Source organism: Jaculus jaculus, chromosome 9 (genome assembly GCF_020740685.1).
Source record: "Jaculus jaculus isolate mJacJac1 chromosome 9, mJacJac1.mat.Y.cur, whole genome shotgun sequence".
NCBI classification, from domain to species: domain Eukaryota; kingdom Metazoa; phylum Chordata; class Mammalia; order Rodentia; family Dipodidae; genus Jaculus; species Jaculus jaculus.
In genome coordinates, this window is record NC_059110.1 from 93,124,798 (window position 1) to 93,147,412 (window position 22,615).

Sequence of the window (22,615 nt, forward strand, 5' to 3'; positions counted from 1 at the left end):
TAATTTCTTACCAAAAGACATCATGTACATACTAAATACTGAATCTTTCTGGTATTCATGCTCTGTTACAGTCAGGTTCGCATTGCTGGTAGAAGTTACCCAACCAAGAGCAGCTTCTGGGAAAAAGAGGTTTATTTTGGCTTTCAGGCTCAAGGGGAAGTTCCACAATAGCAGGGAAAATGATGGCATGAGCAGAGGGTGTACATCAACATAAGGTGGACAATAACAACAGGAGAGTGTGCCACACACTGGCATGGGGAAACTGGCTATAAGACCCATAAGCCCGCCCCCAACAATACACTCCCTCCAGGAAGCATTAATTCCCAAATCTCCATCAGCTGGGAACCTAGCATTCAGAACACTCAAGTTTATAGGGGACACCTGAATCAAACCACCACCTGCTCCATCTTTGAAAAAAGGCAAAGTTTTCCTAGGGTAGAGTGGGCACTTCCTTATGATTTAAAATTTTACTTCTCTTGTGGGAATAGTAAGTAAAAAAAAACTTCCAGTTACAGAAAGGGCATTTAAAAGTCTTTTATAAATAACAAATATCACAGTAAGTCAGACAAAATAGGGAAGGTGATTGTTCTCAGTTTTCCTTCCATTTTTTTAAAGGTCCATTCAACTTGTTCTCCTGGTGAAATAGTTGGGGGGGGGGGGGGGTTAAGGCTGGAGAGATGCCTCTAGTGATTAAGGTGCTTGCCTGCAGGGCCTAACTACCCAAGTTCAATTCCCCAGTACCTACATAAAGCCAGATAGACAAAGTGGCGCATGCATGTGGACTTCATTTGTGGGAGTTAGGGGCCTTGGTGTGCCCATTCTCTCTCTCTCTCTCTCTCTCTCTCTCTCTCTCTCTCTCTCTCTCTCTCTCTCTGTCTCTCTCGCTCTCTTGCTCTCTCGGCCAGGTATATTGGGGCACACTTTTAATCCTAACCCTCGGGAAGCAGAGGTAAGAGGATCACTGTGAATTCAAGTTCAGCCAGGGCTAGAACAAGAACCTACTTCAAAAAATAAAAACAAAAAAGATCCTGTAGACTTGTGCAAAAGGGTAAAAAGGGCTGGGGAGGGTCTGAATACCATGTATTCAGCTGCAGAGCACTTTGCTGTCATTTGACTTTAACTTATAAGGGAATTCAAAAGCCTGCAAGGACAGGATGCTAATGTCCATGTTTAGGTTGCTCAGTGGTGTCCTGGATGCCTGTGTCTACTCTGGTGGTTGAGGCTGACAACAGTGAGATGCAAGACAAGGGTGAACTGCAGGTACAAGCTATAATGGATGATGTGCTGTAGGATTTCCATCTTGGTCCCCTTGTTTTGGGGATGCTGGGCACCAGTTCCTTGAGCTTGGAGTAGATGTCATTCATGTTGTACAGCAGGCTCATCCGGTTATCTACCAGGGTTTTGCTTCAGGAAATACCAAGGCTATGGTCCAGAGGGCTGTTATTCCCTAATGACCCACATGGGACTGACAGCTTTCATGCTGATCATCTTGGAAATACCTGGAAGGAACAGCCTGCCCTGGAGTTCAGGCCACTGCCACTAGATACGCCTGCCCTACCAAACTATCTGTGCTCTGTACCAGATCTGCATAAGGAAGGAATCTTTTGTTTGTTATGGTTTTTTGTCTTTTTGTTTTTCAAGGTAGGATTTCGCTCTAGCCCAAGCTGTCCTGGAATTCAGTTGAAGTCCCAGGGTGGCCTTGAATTCAGGTCGATTCTCCTGTCTCTGCCCCCCAAGTGCTAGGATTAAAGGCGTGAGCCACCATGCCCAGCTGAGTCTGTTATTTTTTTTTAATTTAATTAATTTATGGGTGTGTGTGTACACACAAGGGCATACCAGGATCTCTTGTCACTATACATGAACACCAGACAGGTGTACCACCACTTTTTTTTTAAATTTTTTATTTATTTATTTATTTGAGAGCGACAGACACAGAGAGAGAGACAGATAGAGGGAGAGAGAGAGAATGGGCGCGCCAGGGCTTCCAGCCTCTGCAAACGAACTCCAGACACGTGCGCCCCCTTGTGCATCTGGCTAACGTGGGACCTGGGGAACTGAGCCTCGAACCGGGGTCCTTAGGCTTCACAGGCAAGCGCTTAACCGCTAAGCCATCTCTCCAGCCCCACCACCACTTTTTTTTAAAAGTGTTTTGAGGTAGGGTTTCACTCTGGCTCAGGCTGACATGGAATTCACTATGTAGTCTCAGGGTGGCCTTGAACTGATGGTGATCTTCCTACCTCTGCCTCCTGAGTGCTGGGATTAAAAGCATGCGCCACCACGCCCGGCTATGCCACCATTTTTGTGTACAGCTTTAAATGAGTTCTGGGAAACTAAATCTAGCAATTAAATCCAGCAAACTTGGCAAGCCAAGTGCCTTTTAACCTCTGAGCCATCTCCCTAGCCTTTGCCTTAGTATTCTGATAGCTCATTTCAAAAGGACATCCTAATTAGAAAAGCATCAGAAATCAGTTTAGCATATCCATCCATCCTGTCTTTCTCTTGTTCTTCCTGGTGGTGCTGAGAAGGTAGGGCTTCACATGTGCTAGACAGTTGTCCTCCCACTGAGCTACATTTACACATCCCTTATGCCTATTTATTTAATGCTGTATGCTAGGCAAGTGCACTATTCACTGAGCCCTAGTCCAGACCCCCGTTTTTGTTCTTCTGAGACAAGGTCTGACTTCTACCTCCCAAATGCTGGGATTAGAACATGTGTCACCATGCTTTACTTAACCTTTTTATTATTTTTTAAAATTTATTTATTCATCTATCTATTTAAGAGAGGGAGGAAGGCAGAGAGAGAAAAAGGAAGAAGCAAATAGAGAATGGGCAGGCCAGGGCCTACAGCTGCTGTAAGCAAACTCCAGACACATGCGCCACCTTGTGCATCTGGTTTATGTGGGTGCTGGGGAATTGAACCTGGGCCCTTAAGGCGAACACCTTAACCAGTAAGCCATCTCTTCAGTCCTAGTTTTGCTTTTGAGACAGTCTCACTTTTGTAGCCAGGTTAGCCTGGAACTCATGACACTCTTCCAACTCAGCCTCCCATGTGCTGGGATTATAAGGCATGTGCCACCATTCTGAGCTAGATTCTTCATTTCTAGCATCTTCCTGACTGTCGTAGTCAGTAGGCTGGATAATCTCTATTTTGTTTTTATGTGGGTTTTTTTTTTTCCAGTTTTTTTGAGGTAGGGTCTCACTCTAGAGCAGGCTGACCTGGAATTCACTTTATATTCTCAGAGTGGCCTCGAACTCATAGCAGTCCTCCTACTTCCACCTCCCGAGTGCTGGGATTAAAAGTGCACCACCACACCTGGCTTGGATAATCTCTGTTTCAGTTGCCTTTTTTGATAGGCATGGGGAAAGTTGAATCAGTGTCTCACTCTAGGCCAGGCTGATCTCACAGTTACTTTCTCTTCTCTTCTCTTCTCTTCTCTTCTCTTCTCTTCTCTTCTCTTCTCTTTTCTTCTTTTCGGTTTTTCGAGGTAGGGTCTCACTCTAGCTCAAGATGACCTGAAATTCACTATGTACTCTCAGGGTGGCCTCGAACTTACAGCAGTCCTCCATCCTTTGCCTCCCGAGTGCTGGGATTAAAGGCGTGCACCACCATGCCCAGCTCACATTTACTTTCTTGTTTTTGAGACAGAGTCTTACTATGTAGCCCTGGGTGACATTGCACTTAAGATAATTCTTCTGTTTTTTTTTGGTTTTTCGAGGTAGGGTCTCACCTGTAGCCCAGGCTGACCTGGAATTCACTATGGAGTCTCAGGGTGGCCTCGAACTCATGGCAATCCTCCTACCTCTGCCTCCCGAGTGCTGGGATTAAAGGCGTGCACCACCACGCCCGGCTAAGATAATTCTTCTGTTTTATTTTCCTAGGTGTTGTAATTACAGGCATGTACCATCATACCTGGCCATTGTTCTGGTTTGGTTAAAAAAATGATAATGTTCAAAGCTTATGTACAAAAAGCTTTTTGTATTTAAAAAATTCTATTATTCCATTCCATCTAAAATAGCAAAGTTATCTCTAGATCTGGGTCGAAAGTCTCCCCATTCTTTGCTGGATAACTGAAGAGAGCCAGTGGGAGGGAGGAAGATGGGGTACAAAGGGGAGTAAAGAGAGAGAGGATTTTAATCTGAGAGTGAAGTGGTGGTTTAGAGCTGACCAACTCGGCTCTGATGATCTTGGCTGATTCCTGACATCAGTGTCTTGTAGGTAATTGAACTTCGCTGTTTTTTTCCCCCCTCTATTTTGGAGGCTTCCACACACCTTGTTTTCTTGGAATTATTCTACCATTATGTTTTATTTAAAGCTGACTTTTATTGAAGTCCTAGTTGGCATGAACTTTGAAGTAAAACATTCTCAACTCTGTTTAGTTCTGGTTTTATAAAATTCATTCTTAGCCTTCCTGAGCCCTGGCATGATACCACAAGTATAAAATGTGCTTCATGTGATAGGTCACAGTCCAAATATCACATACTAGAAATATTTTATAAGGCTGTTTATAAAATGCATATGAAACATAAATGAATTTTGTGTTTATACTTGAGTCCCAAGCTGAAGATTATGTACATGAAGAAATTTCATAATTAAAAATAAATTAGAAACCCAAAGTACTTCTGGTTCTAACCATTCCAAAAAAGGAATGCTTAGTGTGTGTAGGTTACAGAGCCACTGGTTGCTGTTTGTAGGCTTGAGACCTTAAATAAATTATTTAAAATGAGTTTCAGGGCCTGGAGAGATTGCTTAGCAGAGTTATAAGGCACTTGCCTGCAAAGCCTAAGGACCCAGATTCAATTCTCCAGGACCCATGTCAGCCAGATGTACAAGGTGGTGCATGCATCTGCAGTTTGTTTGCAGTAGATGGAGGCCCTGGTATGCCCATTCTTTATCTGCCTTTTTCCCCCTCCCTCTCTCAAATAAATAAATAAAATAAAATAAAATAACTTGATAAGATGGGTTTCAGTCCATGGTAAAATTCCAACTTTACTGATTTGTTTTGAAGATGAAGGAATAATTTATTTAAAAATTTAAATAATGCCTGATACATAGTAAACAATTAAGTCACAACTCTTCTTGAAGGACACATCTAGCATGCACCTTCTGGGTATTAGAAAGTTTACTTGTTTTGTGACTTGTTATCACTTATAGATGATAAATGTTGAAGAAATCAATCTGGGTTGCTTCCAAAACTGGAGGAATTTTGTGGTACTATACCTGGTATTAATATGGACCATGTTAAATGTCCATAAAAAAACTTAAATGATATTACCTAATTTAGAACTTAACAATAGGATTTCTTTTTTAAAATATTTTTAAATTTTTTTTATTTATTTTAGAGAGGGTGAAAGAAAGAGAGTGAGGAAGAGGCAGAGAAAGAATGGGTGTGCCAAGGCCTCCAGACTCTACAAACAAACTCCAGATGCATGTGCCACCTTGTGCGTCTGGCTTACATGGGTCCTGGGGAATCAAACCTAGGTCCTTAGGCTTCTCAGGCAAGTACCTTAACCGCCAAGTCATCTCTGCAGCCCAATGATAGGATTTCTTTTATCTATAAGCATGTATTAATTAAATAATATTTATAAAATTAGGTGTTGTGAAGGAATGAAACTAGAAATGCATAGTGCTCTTCAACCAATTGTCCTTCAAGGAGGTTTTAGGAAGCTGGTAGTTTTAGTATGTGTGATAAGTGTTAATGTGTTGTAGGTACTTGATGAAGGTAATGTAGGAGGATTTTCAAGTCTCTGTGCTCCAGTTGGCTGGTTATATTAGTACTAAAGGAAAAGGTGCTGCTAGTTTCTGAGTGTTGGCATGTTGAGTAAGTGGAGTTATTTTGGATGCTGCTTTGGTAGAAGGCCAACTATTGAGTTTCTTACCAGTTGATCTGAGTGTCTTTTTTTTTTTTCCCCTGTTTCTGCTTATTAAGAAAGCAAACACTTTTTTCCCCATACTTTTTTAAATGTTTTTATTTATTTGCATTCATAGAAAAGAGAGACAGACAGAATGGGCTTGCCAGGGCCTCCAGCTACTACAAATGAACTCCAGACATATGCACCACTTTGTGCATCTGGCTGTACATGGGTACTGGGGAACTGGACCTGTGTCCTTTGGCTTTGCCAGCAGGCACCTTAACTGCTGAGCTATCCCTCCAGCCTGCTAACACTTTGTTTCCTGTATAAATTATTTTCTGTATGTTCTCACTTCTTAAAAATTATGTTAATGTCAACTTGGCTTTTGTTTAGAAAATAAGCTTATATTAGGAAGATTTTAAATTTACAGATAATATTAAAAAACAAAGTTTGGGGCTGGAGAGAGGGCTCAGTGGTGCTTGCTTGCAAAGCCTAACAACCCAAGTTTTAATTCCCCAGTACCATGTAAAAATGCATGAGGTGATCCATACATCTGGTGTTAAGGCCCTGTGCACCCATTCTCTCTCTCACTCTATCTGCCTGTTTCTCTCTCACACACACTCTCAAATAACTAAAATATTTTTTTAAGTTTGTGTATATTCTTTACTCAGTTTCACTTAATTTTGACATCTTACATAACCATTGTACATTCATCATACTAAGAAACTAACATTGGTATGTAATTATTAACCAAAGTGTAAAATTTTACCTGTTTGGATACTAATGTCATTTTGCTATTCCAGGAAAACAAATTACATCTAGACACTTCCATTTATAGTATAAAGAGCTTAGTTAGGCACCTGTAAAACCATTCCTTATGGGGTGAGGAGGCAGAGGGATCAGGAACTCAAAGACCAAACCTCTGGCTGCATAGTGAATTCAAGGCCGTCCTGGGTTGCATGAGATAGGGTCTCGGAACAACAAAACAACAAAAAATAAAAATAAAAAGCAAGCAAACAAAAGCTGATCCACTCTATATGAAAAGTACCTCAGAAATGGAAATGTGCTTTGAAGGTATGAAATACGTTTTTTTCTTCTGGACACTGTGGCGTTAGAACTCAGGCTCTGAAACCAAATTGTACTTCTTAGCTCTGTGTTCTCCCTCAGTTTTAATATCTTCACCTGCAGAATGGATGTGCCAGTAGTACATGTGCTGTAGGATTGCTGTGAGCAGTTGACAGGCCTTGCAGGGCGCCTAATACGAAACCTGGTATAGAACAAGCCTTAATAACAAAAAGGTATCCTCTATTATATAATGGTGGTGGTGCTTAATATTAGTGAAATTATGAGGAGTACTCTTTCAATAATAAAATCCATTTTATGACCTAGAGAGATGGCTTGTTGGTTAAATAAAGGTGCTTGTTTGCAGAGCCTGATGGCCAGACTTCTATTCCCAAGTACCCATATAAAGCCAGATGCACAAAGTGGTACGTGCATCTGGAGTTTGTTTGCAGTGGCAGGAGGACCTGGTACTCCCATTCTCTCCCCACTTCCTTCTCTTTTTCTCAAAAACATCTTAAAATTTTCAAATAATTTTTCTTTTTGGTTTTTTGAGGTAGGGTTTTGCTCTAGTCCAGGCTGACCTGGAATTCACTCTCTCAGGTTAGCCTCAAATTCATGCAGTCTTCCTACCTCTGCCTTCCGTGTGCTAAGATTAAAGGCATGTGCCACCACACCTGGTTCAAATAAAATTTCTTTTAGCCGGGCGTGGTGGCGCACGCCTTTAATCCCAGCACTCAGGAGGCAGAAGTAGGAGAATCGCCATGAGTTCAAGGCCACCCTGAGACTACAGAGTTAATTCCAGGTCAGCCTGGACCAGAGTGAGACCCTACCTCGAAAAACCAAAAAAAAAAAAAAAAATCTTTTAAATTTACTTTTATTTTTATTTATTTGGGAGAGAGAGGCAGAGAGACAGAATGGGCATGCCAGGGCCTCTGGCCATTGCAAATGAATTCCATATGCATGCGCCTCCTGGTGCATCTGGCTTTATGTGGGCACTGGGCTATCAAACCTGGGTCCTTTGGCTTTGCAGGCAAGTACCTTAATCACTAAATAAATAAATAAAAGTTTAAGATTAGAAAACCTTTTAAGAAACATGAAAATGGCTTGTGGTTAAAGGTGATTGCTTACAGAGCCTGCTTCCCCAGGCCCAATTTCCCAACACCCATGTAAAACCAGGTGCAAAATAGTTCATTCATTCATACACATGCACATGCGTGTGTGCACACACTTTTTTTTCAGATTTATGAGTCAGGCTACAAGTGTACTTTCTAGGGCAGCAGCTTTTCACTTACCATCTGAAAGAAAAGTACATTTGAGGTAACATTTCATTGAATGTACATTTTCTTTTTTTTTTTTTTTTTTTTTAATTATTTATTTATTTATTTATTTGAGAGTGACAGACACAGAGAGAAAGACGGATAGAGGGAGAGAGAGAGAGAATGGGCGCGCCAGGGCTTCCAGCCTCTGCAAACGAACTCCAGACGCATGCGCCCCCTTGTTGAATGTACATTTTCATTGATCATAAAATGCATGATTATCTTAATTATACTGTATAAGAATGCTTTCTATTAAACTATGGGTATTTGAGTGTAAAATGTAGCCCAATTCCAGAGATACTAACTTGAAAAATTGTGCAATTTATTCTTAATGAATTATGGTAATGTGTATCTGTGTAAGGCTTTGTCCAGAGCATGTCTGGGTATATCATCTAACTTTTCTCCTCACGCTAAAAGTAACCTGTGAAGCAGATTAAAACTGTCCTCTGTTTTCAGATGAAGAAACTACATTTTACAGCAGTTATGTGTTCTTTTAGCATTGCATGCTAGTAAACTGCTGTCTCAAGTTTCCACATGTTCTTTTTCCAAGATGAGTGATATCTGTATAATGCATATGAATACCTCTGTAATTTATCTTAGAATATTCTGTTACCGAAAATACTGACTTATTTAGACTTCACTGTTAATTCATTGTGTTTTGTGTTCATTTTGCACCCAGGCTTGCCTGGGACTTGTACGACCCTCTGGCCTCAGATGCCTGAGTGCCACTACGTAGGCTTTTGTAGCTATTCATGTCTTGATTTTATTTATGGCTTGAACACTGTTACAGTGGTTAGTGCATATTTTAATAGTAAATCATTTATGACTCTACCAGATACAGGAACTGCTTTAATTCTGGATGGCCTAATTACTAGGATACTACAAATGTTATTGCTAGCCTGGGAAATGTTTTACAAGCAGTTGCTTTCTTTCTGACTGCCAGGAGAAATGTTCTGGAGTAATTGTAGGTTGAGATCTGTGAAGTGATCATGCAAAGGTTGACAGTCATATCAAAGTCATGTGTGTTTCTTTCACAGGTGGTGGCTAATGCTGTGGCAGCATTGTCTGAAATCAGTGAGTCTCACCCAAACAGCAACTTACTCGATCTGAACCCACAGAATATTAATAAACTGCTTACAGCCCTGAATGAATGCACTGAATGGGGCCAGATTTTCATCCTGGACTGCCTGTCTAATTACAACCCCAAAGATGACCGGGAAGCTCAGAGGTCAGTCTTGTCCTGGGTACTTTCTGGTAGTCTAATCTGACTGAGTAATATCTATATCTGCTGTTAATAAGAGGCCATCAGATTGAGGGAGGCATTTTGGATTTTGGGAGTATACGTTGCTATCCCCAAGGTATTTTTTTCACTGGAATTAGGAACCTTGTAGGTGGTAAAGTAAACCATGTCAAAATATAGCTATTTCTATGAATGATTTTCATTTTTGTTTGAACAGTTAGTTTTGCTAAAATCTCCCTTCTTACTGTCTCTACCTCCAATTCCTGGCCATTCGGTAGCAAAGTTTAGGAATGTCCTCTCTGTTACATACATAGTGTACTTCATGCGACTTATTAAGCTGAACAATGCCTGCCTAGAGCAACATATGTGCTGTTTACCATTGAATGTAGAAACCATGTCTGTCTCAATTTGGACTTTCTGGAAGGTGCATCTTGATTGTTCTCAGTCTTTTCTACTTCCATGTTACAAATTTTCTGTGACAATCAGAAATTTACATCTGAATTTCATTGACATACATATATCTTAGCGTACAAAGTTGGAGTTATCACCAGGGTTTTTTTTTGTTTGTTTGTTTTTTGTTTTGTTTTTTTTTTTTTGGTTTTTTTTTTTTTTTTTGGTTTTTCAAGGCAAGGTCTTACTGTAGTCCAGGCTGACCTGGAATTCACTATGTAGTCTCAGGGTGGGCTTGAACTCATAGCAATCCTCCTACCTCTGCCCCCCGGCCCCCAGTGCTGGGATTAAAGGTGTGTGCCACCATACCCGGCTATCACCAGTTTTCATTAAGCATTTTGTGTATAAAGAACTGTACTAGGCAGAGTACTTGTGAAGAAATGTTGACTCTTCATTAAAGTTGACATATATTAATTACAGTAGATAAGAACCTTCCTCATCTGCCTAAAGCTGATTTCCAAGCTACTAGAATATAAGTGCTCTTCATTTGTCTGGGAAATTATTCCCTTTGAACTTTACTAAAGCCACTGAAAATCCAAATATATTCTGGAAAGAACTTTATGACAAGTTTTGTTTTCTGTTGGTCATTGGCATTACACACATTCATTCGTTCCACAAATACTTCTTTTTCTTTTGGGGCAAGCCCAACACCAGGGCCTCCAGCCACCGCATTCGAACTCCAGACACAGGCACCTCTTATATGCATGTGCAACCTTGTGCACTTGTGTAACTTTGTGTATCTGGCTTATGTGGGACCTGGAGAGTCAAACATGGATCCTTGGGCTTCACAAGCAAGTGCCTTAACCACTAAGCCAACTCTCCAGCCCAACAAATATTTCTTACATCCATGCCAGTGCCAACACTAGGTTCTAAGGACACAGCAGTGAGTGAACAGACAAAAACCATGGTCCTTGTGTAGCTTTTATTCCGAGGGCAGGGATAGGAGTATGTGCAATATCTATATTCACTCAGTGCATATTGTATTGGATTTTGATGAGTGCTAACAAATTTAAAGTAAGAAAGAGATCTATCTAAGGAATGCTGAATGTTTGAGGGTAAGATATTATAGGGTTTTGTTTGTTTGTTTTGCTTTGTTTTGTTTTTTGGGGTAGGGTTTTACTCTAGCTCAGGCTGACCTGGAATTCATTGTGTAGTCTCAGGCTGGCCTCAAACTCACAGTGATCCACCTACCTCTGCCTCCTGAGTACTGGGATTAAAAGTTTTCATTCTAGCCGGGCGTGGTGGCGCACGCCTTTAATCCCAGCACTCGGGAGGCAGAGGTAGGAGGATCGCCGAGAGTTCAAGGCCACCCTGAGACTACACAGTGAATTCCAGGTCAGCCTGAGCCAGAGTGAGACCCTACCTCGAAAAAAAAAAAAAAAGTTTTCATTCTATATCTATCTCTCTCCCTTTTTGCCTCCCTCTGTTTCTGGCTCTGTCTCTTTCTTAATGGCTTTTATTTGTGTATTTTTTGAGATAGGGTCTTGTTCTGTAGACCAGGCTGGCCTCAAATTTATAATCCCTTTGCTATAAGGAGTTTTTGTTTGTTTTTTGAGACTAAAAAAAGTAGTCAGCTGAAGGCATCTCTTGAGAAAGAAGGTAGCATTTATACAAAGACCTGAAGGAAGTCAGGAGTTAGTCAAGTAAACATAAGAAGAAAGAGTTATACAATGTAGTTATCTTGTATCCTTAATAAAATAAACAACTACTTGTGTTGTACAAGAGTTGTCGAAATTGGTTTAATGTCAGAGAACTGTGCATGTATAAAGATTCAAGATTTCATGAAGCATCTAAGCATAGGTGGTAGGGGCTGGAAGGGGGAAAAGTTGGGAGACTATTTCAGCAGTGCTCTGATATTAAAAACGAGAGAAGAGCCAGGTGTGGTAGTGTGCACCTTTAATCTCAGCACTCGGGAGGCAGAGGTAGGAGGACTGCTGTGAGTTCAAGGCCACCCTGAGACTGCATAGTGAATTCCAGGTCAGCCTGGGCTAGAATGAGACCCTACCTCAAAAAGAGAGAGAGAGAGAAGGGGAAAGAACACGTGTTGCAGAGCTTCTCTTACCCTAAAAACAGAAGAGTGGGTAGTTATATCTGCCAGGTCACCTCCTCTGGTGTCTTTTAATGAAACCAGACATCACAGGTAGATTAATATCTCTCACTAGGAATGAACTCAGAATGCTTAGTTTGACTTCCTGTAGGTTGGGTAGAAATGGGCTGTGAGTCAGGGAGCCCCAACTAACATTATGGGGAGACAAAAAGGACTATAAAAAAGAACGGTAACTAGTGTGAGCTCATTATTGCTAGCTTTCTTCCAGTTTGAACATCCCCTGCTGCTGGGTTCCTGAAGTTGTCTTATGTCCCTACTCTGCCTGTAGTGTACTGGGCATGAGGCTTCTGAGTGTTGGATTCCATTTGGGCCTAAGCATGGAGCTTTGACTTTTCTAACTGGGTCTTTAACTTGTTGATCCTTGGGCCATGGGACTCTGAAACATGACCTTAATGGAATGAAATGAATTAAGAAAACATATTACATACTCTTTAGGATCTTAATTTTCCTTTTCTGCCCCCAGCATCTGTGAGCGAGTTACTCCCCGGCTGTCCCATGCCAACTCAGCAGTGGTACTTTCAGCGGTAAAAGTCCTAATGAAATTTTTAGAGTTATTACCCAAGGACTCGGACTACTACAATATGCTACTGAAGAAATTAGCTCCTCCACTTGTCACTCTGCTGTCTGGGGAACCAGAAGTGCAGTATGTCGCTCTGAGGAATATCAACCTGATTGTCCAAAAAAGGTTGGGCAGTAGTGAATTGGTGATTAAAGAGTTTGTAATTTTAAATTAAGCTTAATGTAAATATTCAAAAGATCAGTGTGAATCTATTTTTACTATATGGAAGTGAACATGTTCTATAGTACAACAACTTGCCTAGGGTCTGTAAACTGACAGTTTTCATTGTTTCAATAGTAAATGTTTGGTGTTGTGCCATAGTAATTCAGCTTGTTGTTTGTTTGTTTTATTTTTTCTTTATTTATTTGCACATGTATGTTTATGCCAGGGTCTCTTGCCACTGCAAATAAATGACCATCTGGTTTTATATGGGTGATAGGAAATTGAACCCAGCACAGCTTTGCAAATAGGCTCCTTTAACCAGTGAGACATCTCCCTGGCCTTAGTTTGTTTTCTTAAGTGCTTCTTTCTGATACATTCCCTAGCGCCTACTTGATATGGTGGTTCAGGCTGTAGTTTAAAACTAGGTTGTGCTTCAACAGTTCTTCAGAATTGATAACTTCAAAGGGATGAAAATAGGATGTCAAGTTGAACTGATAGAGTGAAGGGAGGTGGGAGTATAGCTAGTGGTAGAGTGCTTATTAGAATGTCCAAGACACTAGTGTAACGTTCATCACTGAGGGAAAAAAAGCAGTAGAGGCGTATAAAGGAAGTTTGTGAGATTTCCCACCTTCTTCCTAAGGGGAATTGGAGGAGAACAGAGAGGCACTGATTTAATGTTAATATAGACTGAGGATCTATCAATAAATATATATGTTCATTTTCCTTGTGCTTCTGTGTGTTACAGGCCTGAAATCTTGAAGCAGGAAATCAAAGTCTTCTTTGTGAAGTACAATGACCCTATCTATGTTAAACTAGAGAAGTTGGATATCATGATTCGTCTGGCATCCCAAGCCAACATTGCTCAGGTCAGACCTTGAGCAGTCTCAGATTTATGGCTACAAGTTTAAATCTGGCTTTCAGAGGAAGATAAGCTATGAGAATCTTTTTTTTTTTTAAGGTTTATTCATTTATGTATTTATTCATGAAACACAGAAAGGGCGGGAAAAAGAGAGTGAGAATGGGTATGCCAGGGTCTCTAGCCACTACAGACAAGCTCCAGACACATTCACCACCATGTGCATCTGGCTTACGTGGGACCTGGAAAAGTGAACCTGGGTCCTTAGGCTTTGCAGGTACATGCCTTAACCACTAAGCCGTCTCTTCAGCTCTGGAGTATCTTAAATGAGTATCCAATTTTTGTATATTTGACAGGTTCTGGCAGAACTGAAGGAATATGCCACTGAAGTAGATGTTGATTTTGTTCGCAAAGCTGTGCGGGCCATTGGGCGATGTGCCATCAAAGTGGAGGTATGTGTTCAGTGGGAGTTGAAGTCACACATGTGGGATCTGAAGACTCACTCCTCTTTAAAATATATTATATTATACATGTTATATTTATATATATTTAACTATGTGGACATTAAGTTTATCAAAATAATAAAACACATAGTTTAGTAATTTTTAATGAAAATCCACTGTCCCTGGTTCTTTCCCTTCCCTACCTAGGTAGACCCTCTTCTCAGAAAGAATTGTTTTTAATTGTTTGGCATATAATTATTTATCAATTTGCCAGCTATATATTTTTGTCTTTTACCTCCCCCATAACACACATACACACACTTTTTTTTCGAGGTAGAGTCTCACTAAGGTTATTAAGCTTATAAACTTTCCCAGAGACTGGGTTTGACTTTTTTTTTTCTTTTTTTTTGGTTTTCCAAGATAAGGTTTCATTCTAACCCAGGCTAACCTATAATGCACAATGGACTCTCGAGATAGCCTCGGACTCATGGCAACCCTCCTACCTCTGCCCCCAGTGCCACCACACCCGACTGGATTTGAGTTTTATATGCATTTGTTTGTTTGTTTTGAGACAGGGTCTCATTCTAGTCCCAACTGACATGGAACTCATTCCATAGTCAAGGCTGAGGTCATTCTATAGCCAGGGTTGAGGTAATTCTGTAGTCAAGGCTGAGGTCATCTGTAGTCAAGGCTGAGGTTGAACTTTGCCAGTTCTACTGCAGCCTCCTACATGCTAGGATTATAGCATGGATTATAGGCAGATCCACTATGCCTGGCTGATTTATATCCTTTTTTTTTTTTTTTTAAAGACTTAAAGAAGGAGGGGATAGGGAGCCCACATGGGAGTAGGGGTTTTCTCCCATCTTGGCTGAGATGAGGGGCCTTACCAGAGTAGGGGCCTGAAGGATCAGGAAAAGTGAACAGCCAAAAGAGCTGACTTATACCTTAATATATTTTTCATTTCCTGTAGATGACCGTTTCTGAAGGTCTGGTAATATTCATATCTCGAATTTTTAAAGGCAAGAGTACTTTTAAAAAATTTAGTTATTTGTTTGAGAGAGAGAGTGGGTGCACCAGGGCCTCCAGCCGCTGCAAAGGAACTCCAGATATATGCACACCTTGTGCATCTGGTTTATGTGACTCCTGGGGAAATGAATCTGGGTCCTTTGGCTTTGTAGGAGAGCACCTTAACTGCTAAGCCATCTCTCCAGCCCAGAAGTACTTCTTTTTTTAAAAAAGTTACTTATTCATTTGGTAGAGAGGGACAGAGACTTAGTGAGTCAGAGAGAGTATAAGTGTGTCAGGGCTTCCTGCCACTGCAAGTGAACTCCAGATGAATGTGTCACTTTGTGAATCTGGCTTTATGTGGGTACTAGGGAATCAATCCCAGGCTGTCAGGCTTTGCAAGCAAGCACCTTTAATTGCTGATCCATCTCCCCAGCTCAAGAGTACTTTTTTTTAAGGTAGGGTCTCACTCTAGCCCAGGTTGACCTAGAATACATTATATAGTCTCAGGGTGAATCCTCCTACCTCTGCCTCCCAAGTGCTGGGATTAAAGGTGTGTGCCACCACACCCGGCTCCAAGAGTTTTTTTTGGTTTGGTTTGGTTTTTCTAAATAGGATCTTGTTCTATTAGCCCAGGCTGACTTAGAATTCATTATGTAGTCTCAGGGTGGCCTTGAACTCATGACGATCCTCCTACCTCTGCCTCCCAAGTGCTAGGATTAAAGGCATGCACTACCACTCCCGGCTCAAGAGTACTTTTTAAGTGATGGTGCTTGCTTTCTTTTGCACAATGAACAGTAATTGTATGATGAATATGTGACAGACTGCTCCTTGTATTTTTAGTGTCTTGCAATTTTAAACAATTGTCACAGTGTCAGTGCATTTGCTTTTATCAGTTTGTAGTTTTCCACATTGTCTTCATTAGTAAAAGAGTAATAGATTAAGCAGGCATGGTGGTTTATGCCTGTAATTCCAATACTTGGGAAGATGAGGTAGGAGAATTGTGTATGAGTTCAAGGTTAGGCTAGGCTACAGAGTGGGTTCCAAGTTAGCCTGGGCTAGAGTGAGACTGTCATAAAAAAAAAAAAAAAGATTAAACTCCATTTTATAGATGAATTACAAAAAATGATAGGTGATGAATGTGGTTTGTCTAAAGCTGTAGTTATATAACTGAAGAGATGGTATATTGTCTAGTAGTTCTTACAGGTTTTTGAGTCATGCATAGTTTTGTTTTTTTTTTTTAAGTAGACCCAATATCTGGAAAACATTTTTGTATGCTCATACAAAATTTGGCAGTTCATTGAAAGGAACTTAACAACATCCTGTGCAATTGTCTCCCCTCATCTAAGAACCCAAAAGGAATCTCTTACCTTGATGTGTATTTTTTATCAATTCTTATAGCTTTGATTTGTCCCTCTTTCTATTCTTTCAGCTATTTATATGACTTTTATTCATTTTAAACAATCATAAGCTGGATGTGGTGGTTCATGCCTATAATCCAAGCAGGTAGAGCTAGCCATGAGTTCCATTCCAGTCTGGTCTACATAGTGAGCTCGGGACAACCTGGGCTAACAGATGAGCCCCTGTCTCAAAAACAACAAACACAACAAAACCTAAATCCCCTGTGTGCTGAGGCTTAGTGGTAGAGAACTTGGACTACTAGTATGTGTGGGGTCCTGAGTTCAGTCTCAGAACCGTTGAAAAAAATTATCAACTTCTTTTACTGACAGCTTCCATAATTATAGAAAATAAGGCAATAAGCCATGGTAATTCTCTGCCCTCCCCCCTTCCTCTTTTCAATTCCATCATACCCCTTCCCCTCTCAGTCAGTCTTGTCTTTTATTTTGATGTTTCCTCCTATTCTGATGGTTTTGAGTAGGTAGTGCCAGTCATTTCAAGGTCATGGATATCCAGGCCATTTTGTGTCTGGAGGAGCACATTGTAAGGATCCTTCCTTTGGCTCTTAACGTTCTTTCTGCCACCTCTTTTGAAATGGACCCTGAGCCTTGGAAGGTGTGATAGAGATGTTTCAGTGCTGAGCACTCCTTGGTCACTTCTTCTCAGCACTGTGGTGCCTTCCAAGTCATCTCATGGTCACTGCCATCTGGAAAGAGAAGCTTCTCTAACCAAAAGTGAGAGTAGCATTAATATATGGGTATGAACTTTAAGAGAAGTGCTTACTGGGCAGTTTGGTGAGCATAGTATATACAGTTAGCCAGACAGCAGCAGACGTTAACATCCTTAGGGTTCATGACTTCCCTGTCATAGGTTTTTAGTATCAGGCATGTATTCCCTTCCGTGGAGTGGGCCTCGGTCCAATTAAAGAGCAGTTGGTTTCCCTCATAACAGACATGCCACAATTGCACCCGTTGGCTCATTTGGCCTACCTGGCCAAATTTAAGGTTTGCAATGTCTACTGTTATTTATTTCCACTGGTGAATTCTCACATGGAGCTGCATGCAGTGAAGCTTTTTCCAGCTTTCTGTCAGCTGGTCTACACAGGGGAGGTTTTCAGCTCAGCTCCAGCAGGATTTCTCAGTGACCTTGCAGCCCAAGCATGTGGAATTTTCAGCAGGAGGGTCTTACCATCTATTTCTGGTAAGAAACCAAGAGCCTTGGCAATGGCCTGTAATGTTTTAGGGGGGCATCAGGGACCTTTCTATCCATTAACTCATTGGAAAGGTATCCCATCCCTGGCACTGAAAAATTTCTAGTATGTCAACATATTTTATAATGAGTAAAATTCTAGGTGTTTCTAGGATTTCGTTGTAGACATATACCGTTAGCCTGGCCTGTGGTGTAGTTTTGGCAAGTTAAGTACTTGTTTGTTTAGTTTAGTCAGTGCACCCATATGCATGTTGGTCCCTCCCGCCTCCTTTCTTCTGTGTTGATGTCATTATTGGAAAGATCACCTGACTTTTTGTTTTTATATTTCCCTTGCTAGCAATCTGCAGAGCGCTGTGTAAGCACATTGCTTGATCTAATCCAGACCAAAGTAAATTATGTGGTCCAAGAAGCGATTGTTGTCATCAGGGACATCTTCCGCAAATACCCCAACAAGTATGTCAAAATTCTTCTAACCTTCTTCCTCAAGTCATTTGGGAAATATTTAAATAAGGCACTTTCAAATTCAGTAGGTAAGAATTGTTCTCTTTAATGTAACTGGGCATAATACATGCTTTATTAAAAATCAGAACTGTATTAAGTGGTTAGTTCAACAAGGATTAAAACTTGAGTTTTCACTGTGTTATTACTTTTGTGTGGGAGTGTATTATTGTTGTTGGTGATAGTAATTTGTTTTTGTTGTTGTTTGTTTGTTTTTTCAAGGTAGGGTTTCACTCTAGCTCAGACTGACCTGGAATTCACTATGTAGTCTTGGGGTGGCCTCAAACTCGAATTAACGCCTCCTGGAGGGGGTGTATTGTTGGGGGTGGGCTTATGGGCTTTATAGCCAGTTTCCCCTTGCCAGTGTTTGACACACCCTCCTGTTGCTGTGGTCCACCTTCTGTTGGCCAGGTGGTGATGTCCACCCTCTACTCATGCTATCGTTTTTCCCTGCCATTGTGGAGCTTCCCCTCAAGCCTGTAAGCCAAAATAAATCTCTTTTTCCCAGAAGCTGCTCTTGGTTGGGTGATTTCTACCAGCAATGTGAACCGGACTGCAACAGTAAAGTGGTACTGGGAGTGGTGATCCTCCTCCCTCTGCATCCCAAGTGCTGGGATTAAAAGCATGCACCACCACATCCAACTGTTTTTTTGTTTTTGAGATAGAGTTTTACTAGGAAGCTGAAGCTGGCCTTAAACTCTCAATCCTGGTTCAATCTCCCATGCTGCTGATACTCCAAGTGTGAGGTACCATGCCCAGCTGCCTTACTATTTTAGAAGAAATGGAGATTAAATCAGATACCTCAGATTCTTTGATTGCAAACTTACCATTAATTACAAAGCCTATATATTCTGAATTGTCTGAGCATGCTCTGTAGACAAATGAATGATGATTCACTGGATTTTCTCAGAAATGGCTCAGATTGAATGACCACCCTACCATAAAAGCCAAGAAAAGGGCTGGAGAAATGGCTCAGTGGTTCTGGGCATTTGCTTATAAAATTTGCTGGCCTAGGTTCAGTTCTACAATACCTGTGTAAAGCCTGATGCAAAAAGGAGCACATGTATCTGGTGTTTGTTTGCAGTGGCAAGAGATCCTGGCACACCCATATGCACACAAATACATAAGTAAAAAATAATAATAATAAAAGTCAGGAAGGGAATAGCTATAATGTTTGCTCTGCATATGAATTGCCACTGTGTGGAAAATTGAAGAATTATAACAATAAGTCATCTTCTGGATTTTCTGAGATGATATCACTACTATCATACAGATAATCAAAATCTGCTTTTTAAGGGCAGAGGGAGTAGAGTCTCACTCTGGTCCAGGCTGACCTGGAATCTACTATGTAGTCTCAGGGTGACCTCAAACTCAAGGCAATCCTCCTACTTCTGCCTCCCAAGTACTGGGACTAAAAGTGTGCACCACCACACCCAGCTAAAAAATACACTTTTATGTCTGGTTCTGGAGGCAATAAATTAAGAAATAATGTATTTTGTTAATCCTCTGTTGTTTTTTTCAAGAAATGGTATTTTTTGGGGGCGGGACCATCAACTTTTACCACTGTCCCAGAAAAGAGGAGGTCAGATTTTAAACTGTTTTATTATATGTACAAATGTATATCTCAATAAAATCACTACAGAAATGTGTCTGATTTGTGTAAATAAGGGATTATGATAATTTACTTTTGCATATGTAGTGTGTACATATGGGTATAGCCTGTACACACATGCTTATAGTGTACTAGAGAGCCCAGCAATTCTCTTGTCTTTAGGTACCACAGGATGGGGGTTTCAGGTATATGTGGTCATGCCCAGATTTTTATTTTAGTGCTAGGGATCAAACTCAGATCCTCTGCTTGTGCAGCATGTGCTATACCTGGTGAGCTGTCTCCCCCTCCTGACAGTTTTCTTTTGTGTTGTGTGTGTGTATGGGCACACCATGGTCTCTTGCCACTGTAAATGAACTCCATATGCATGTGCCATCTAGCTTAACATGAGTCTTGGGAATTAAACCTGGTTTGGCAGGCTTTGCAAGTATCTACACAGTCTACAGTTTACTTTTAAGACAGGAATCAAGGATCTGGTTTAATCAGTAGAAATAGGGAAGACACTTGATGAAGTGTACAATTTGTCCACATTTACTTAAGTGGTCTCATTCTGATGTTAAAAATTATATTAGCCAGTCAGGCCTGTTGATACAGCCTTATAATCTCAGCCACTCAAGAAGCCAAGGCAGCCGGGCGTGGTGGCGCACGCCTTTAATCCCAGCACTCGGGAGGCAGAGGTAGGAGGATTGCCGAGAGTTCGAGGCCACCCTGAGACTACATAGTGAATTCCAGGTCAGCCTGAGCCAGAGTGAGACCCTACCTCGAAAAAAAAAAAAAAAAAAAAAAAAAAAAAAAAAAAAAAAAAAAAAAAAAAGAAGCCAAGGCAGGATAATCACAAGTTCAGAACCAGCCTCAGCAACTTAGCAAGTCTCTGCCTCAAAAAGTAAAAAAAAAAAAAAAAGAATTGGGGATATACCTCAGTGGTATACTGTTTTCCTAGCATGCACTAAGCTGTAGATTCAATCCTTAATACTAAAAAAAAAAATTAGCCAAAGAGCCATAGGTCTTTAAAAGTAAAAGTGAATAATTATATTACCTGTATCTTAGTAGAAGTAATTAGTGTGTGAACATTCCAATCTTTTTTATGTAAGGAGAATGATAGGTGTCATAGGAGACCAAGTTACCATTTCTCGTCTGGACATTGTTGTTTTCTAGCTTTATCTTCCTAAAAGTAAAGTGAGCTTTCTACTCTTCAAACAGAAAGGCAAATTAGCATGATGGGGAAAATTCTCTGGCTAGCTATAAACTAGCGGCATGACACAGAGGTATTATCTTATACAGGTTGATTCTTCCATGTGAAAAAAAAACTAGCTTATGAGTTCTTATAAAAGTTTAATACCTAGTTATTAAAATGCAACTACTGAGAAATTTAAAACATACAGATTTCTGACTTATAGCCCAAGCAGTCCCTGAACTAAAACTTTTCTAGTTTGTTGGTTTGGATTTGGATTTGTTGTCCATAGTTTTTCCTTTAGACCCTATTGTTTAGTGCAGTTCTTGGTCTTGTCCTTGATTTTGATAGTCCATTTGTTGAATCAGGTATGAAAGTATCATTGCCACTCTCTGTGAGAACTTAGACTCCCTGGATGAGCCCGATGCCCGTGCAGCTATGATTTGGATTGTGGGAGAATATGCAGAAAGAATTGACAATGCTGATGAGCTACTAGAGAGCTTCCTGGAGGGTTTTCATGATGAAAGTACCCAGGTAAGCTTTCTTGTGGCCTATATCCTAGATCTCTTGTGCATGCTTGTATATAATGTGTTCTCTTTTCCCCCAGACAGGATGACCTGTTTCATTTGTACTGATTCTAGAGTAATGAGCCTATATAACTCAAGCCAGCAGTTTTCAAACTAATGAACACTAGTAACATGGGGGGTGGGGGTGGGGGAACAGGGATTGTTGAAGCACAGGTTGCTGGGCCTCTCCCAGATGGGCTGACTTCATAGATCTGAGATGGGCCTTTGTGGTCTTATTCCTAACACAGCCAGCGTGATGCAGCTCCAGAGCTACCAGTTCCCCCCGCTGGCTGGGAGCAGTAATCAAATTTTTAGTTTCTATCACTTTGTGTGATTGCATATCATTCCTCCTGATTACTGTGGCTCATTACCATGCAGTGTGGTGAGGCCTGAAAGCATTCCCTGGGTGATTGCACCCCTTCCACCTATCCCTCTCTCCCACTAAAATTAGACCTTTGGGACCCACAGAAGCAGTCAAATTATTAAGCCCTTCTTACCTGGCATTTGTACTCACTACACATAGAAGCTTGTGTGTATATAATGCATTATAGTAATTTTTAATATATTTTATTTATTCATTTGAGAGAGAAAGAGGTAGAGAGAAAGAGAATAGGCATGCCAGGGCCTCTAGCCATTGCAAACTCCAGATGCATGTGCCTCCTTATGCATCTGGCTTATGTGGGTTCTGGGGAATCGAACCAGGGTCTTTTGGCTTGGCAGGCAAACGCCTCAACCAGTAAGCCATCTTCTCCAGCCCCACATTATAGTAATTTTGATAGACATTATACTAGTATGTGGTTCAGCAGCCTTCTGATTGGCTTGGACCTGGCAGAATTTTATTGTCTTGGCTCTTGAATCAATATAACAGATGAGTTCGTAATTCCCTTAACCTTGTAAATTTTGGTAGAAGTAAATAATGCGAGAATTTTCTTAGGAGCCAGTCTTATTGTTGTATGTTAGCATGTACTTTAAAAATATACGGTGACAAGGCTGAGGAGACCACTTAGCAATTGAAGGCACTTGCAAAGCCTGCCAGCCTTGGTTCAGTTCCCCAGCACCCACCCAAAGTCAGATGCACAAAGTGGTGAATATGCCCGGACTGTGTGTGCAGCAG

General features: G+C 40.9%; 1 protein-coding gene across 4 annotated transcripts in view; it reads left to right on the forward strand.

Annotated features, from left to right (window-relative positions):
* The window catches only part of Ap2b1 (adaptor related protein complex 2 subunit beta 1), a 179,533-nt gene that overhangs the window by 56,431 nt on the left and 100,487 nt on the right, over window positions 1-22,615 (forward strand). For all 4 annotated transcript variants that reach the window (XM_045158905.1, XM_045158904.1, XM_045158903.1 and 1 more), the window contains exons 6-11: window positions 9,266-9,456; window positions 12,489-12,710; window positions 13,492-13,612; window positions 13,959-14,054; window positions 17,995-18,110; window positions 21,304-21,469. In XM_045158905.1, the coding sequence (XP_045014840.1) occupies window positions 9,266-9,456; window positions 12,489-12,710; window positions 13,492-13,612; window positions 13,959-14,054; window positions 17,995-18,110; window positions 21,304-21,469 (912 nt within the window). The remainder of the gene's footprint in view (window positions 1-9,265; window positions 9,457-12,488; window positions 12,711-13,491; window positions 13,613-13,958; window positions 14,055-17,994; window positions 18,111-21,303; window positions 21,470-22,615) is intronic.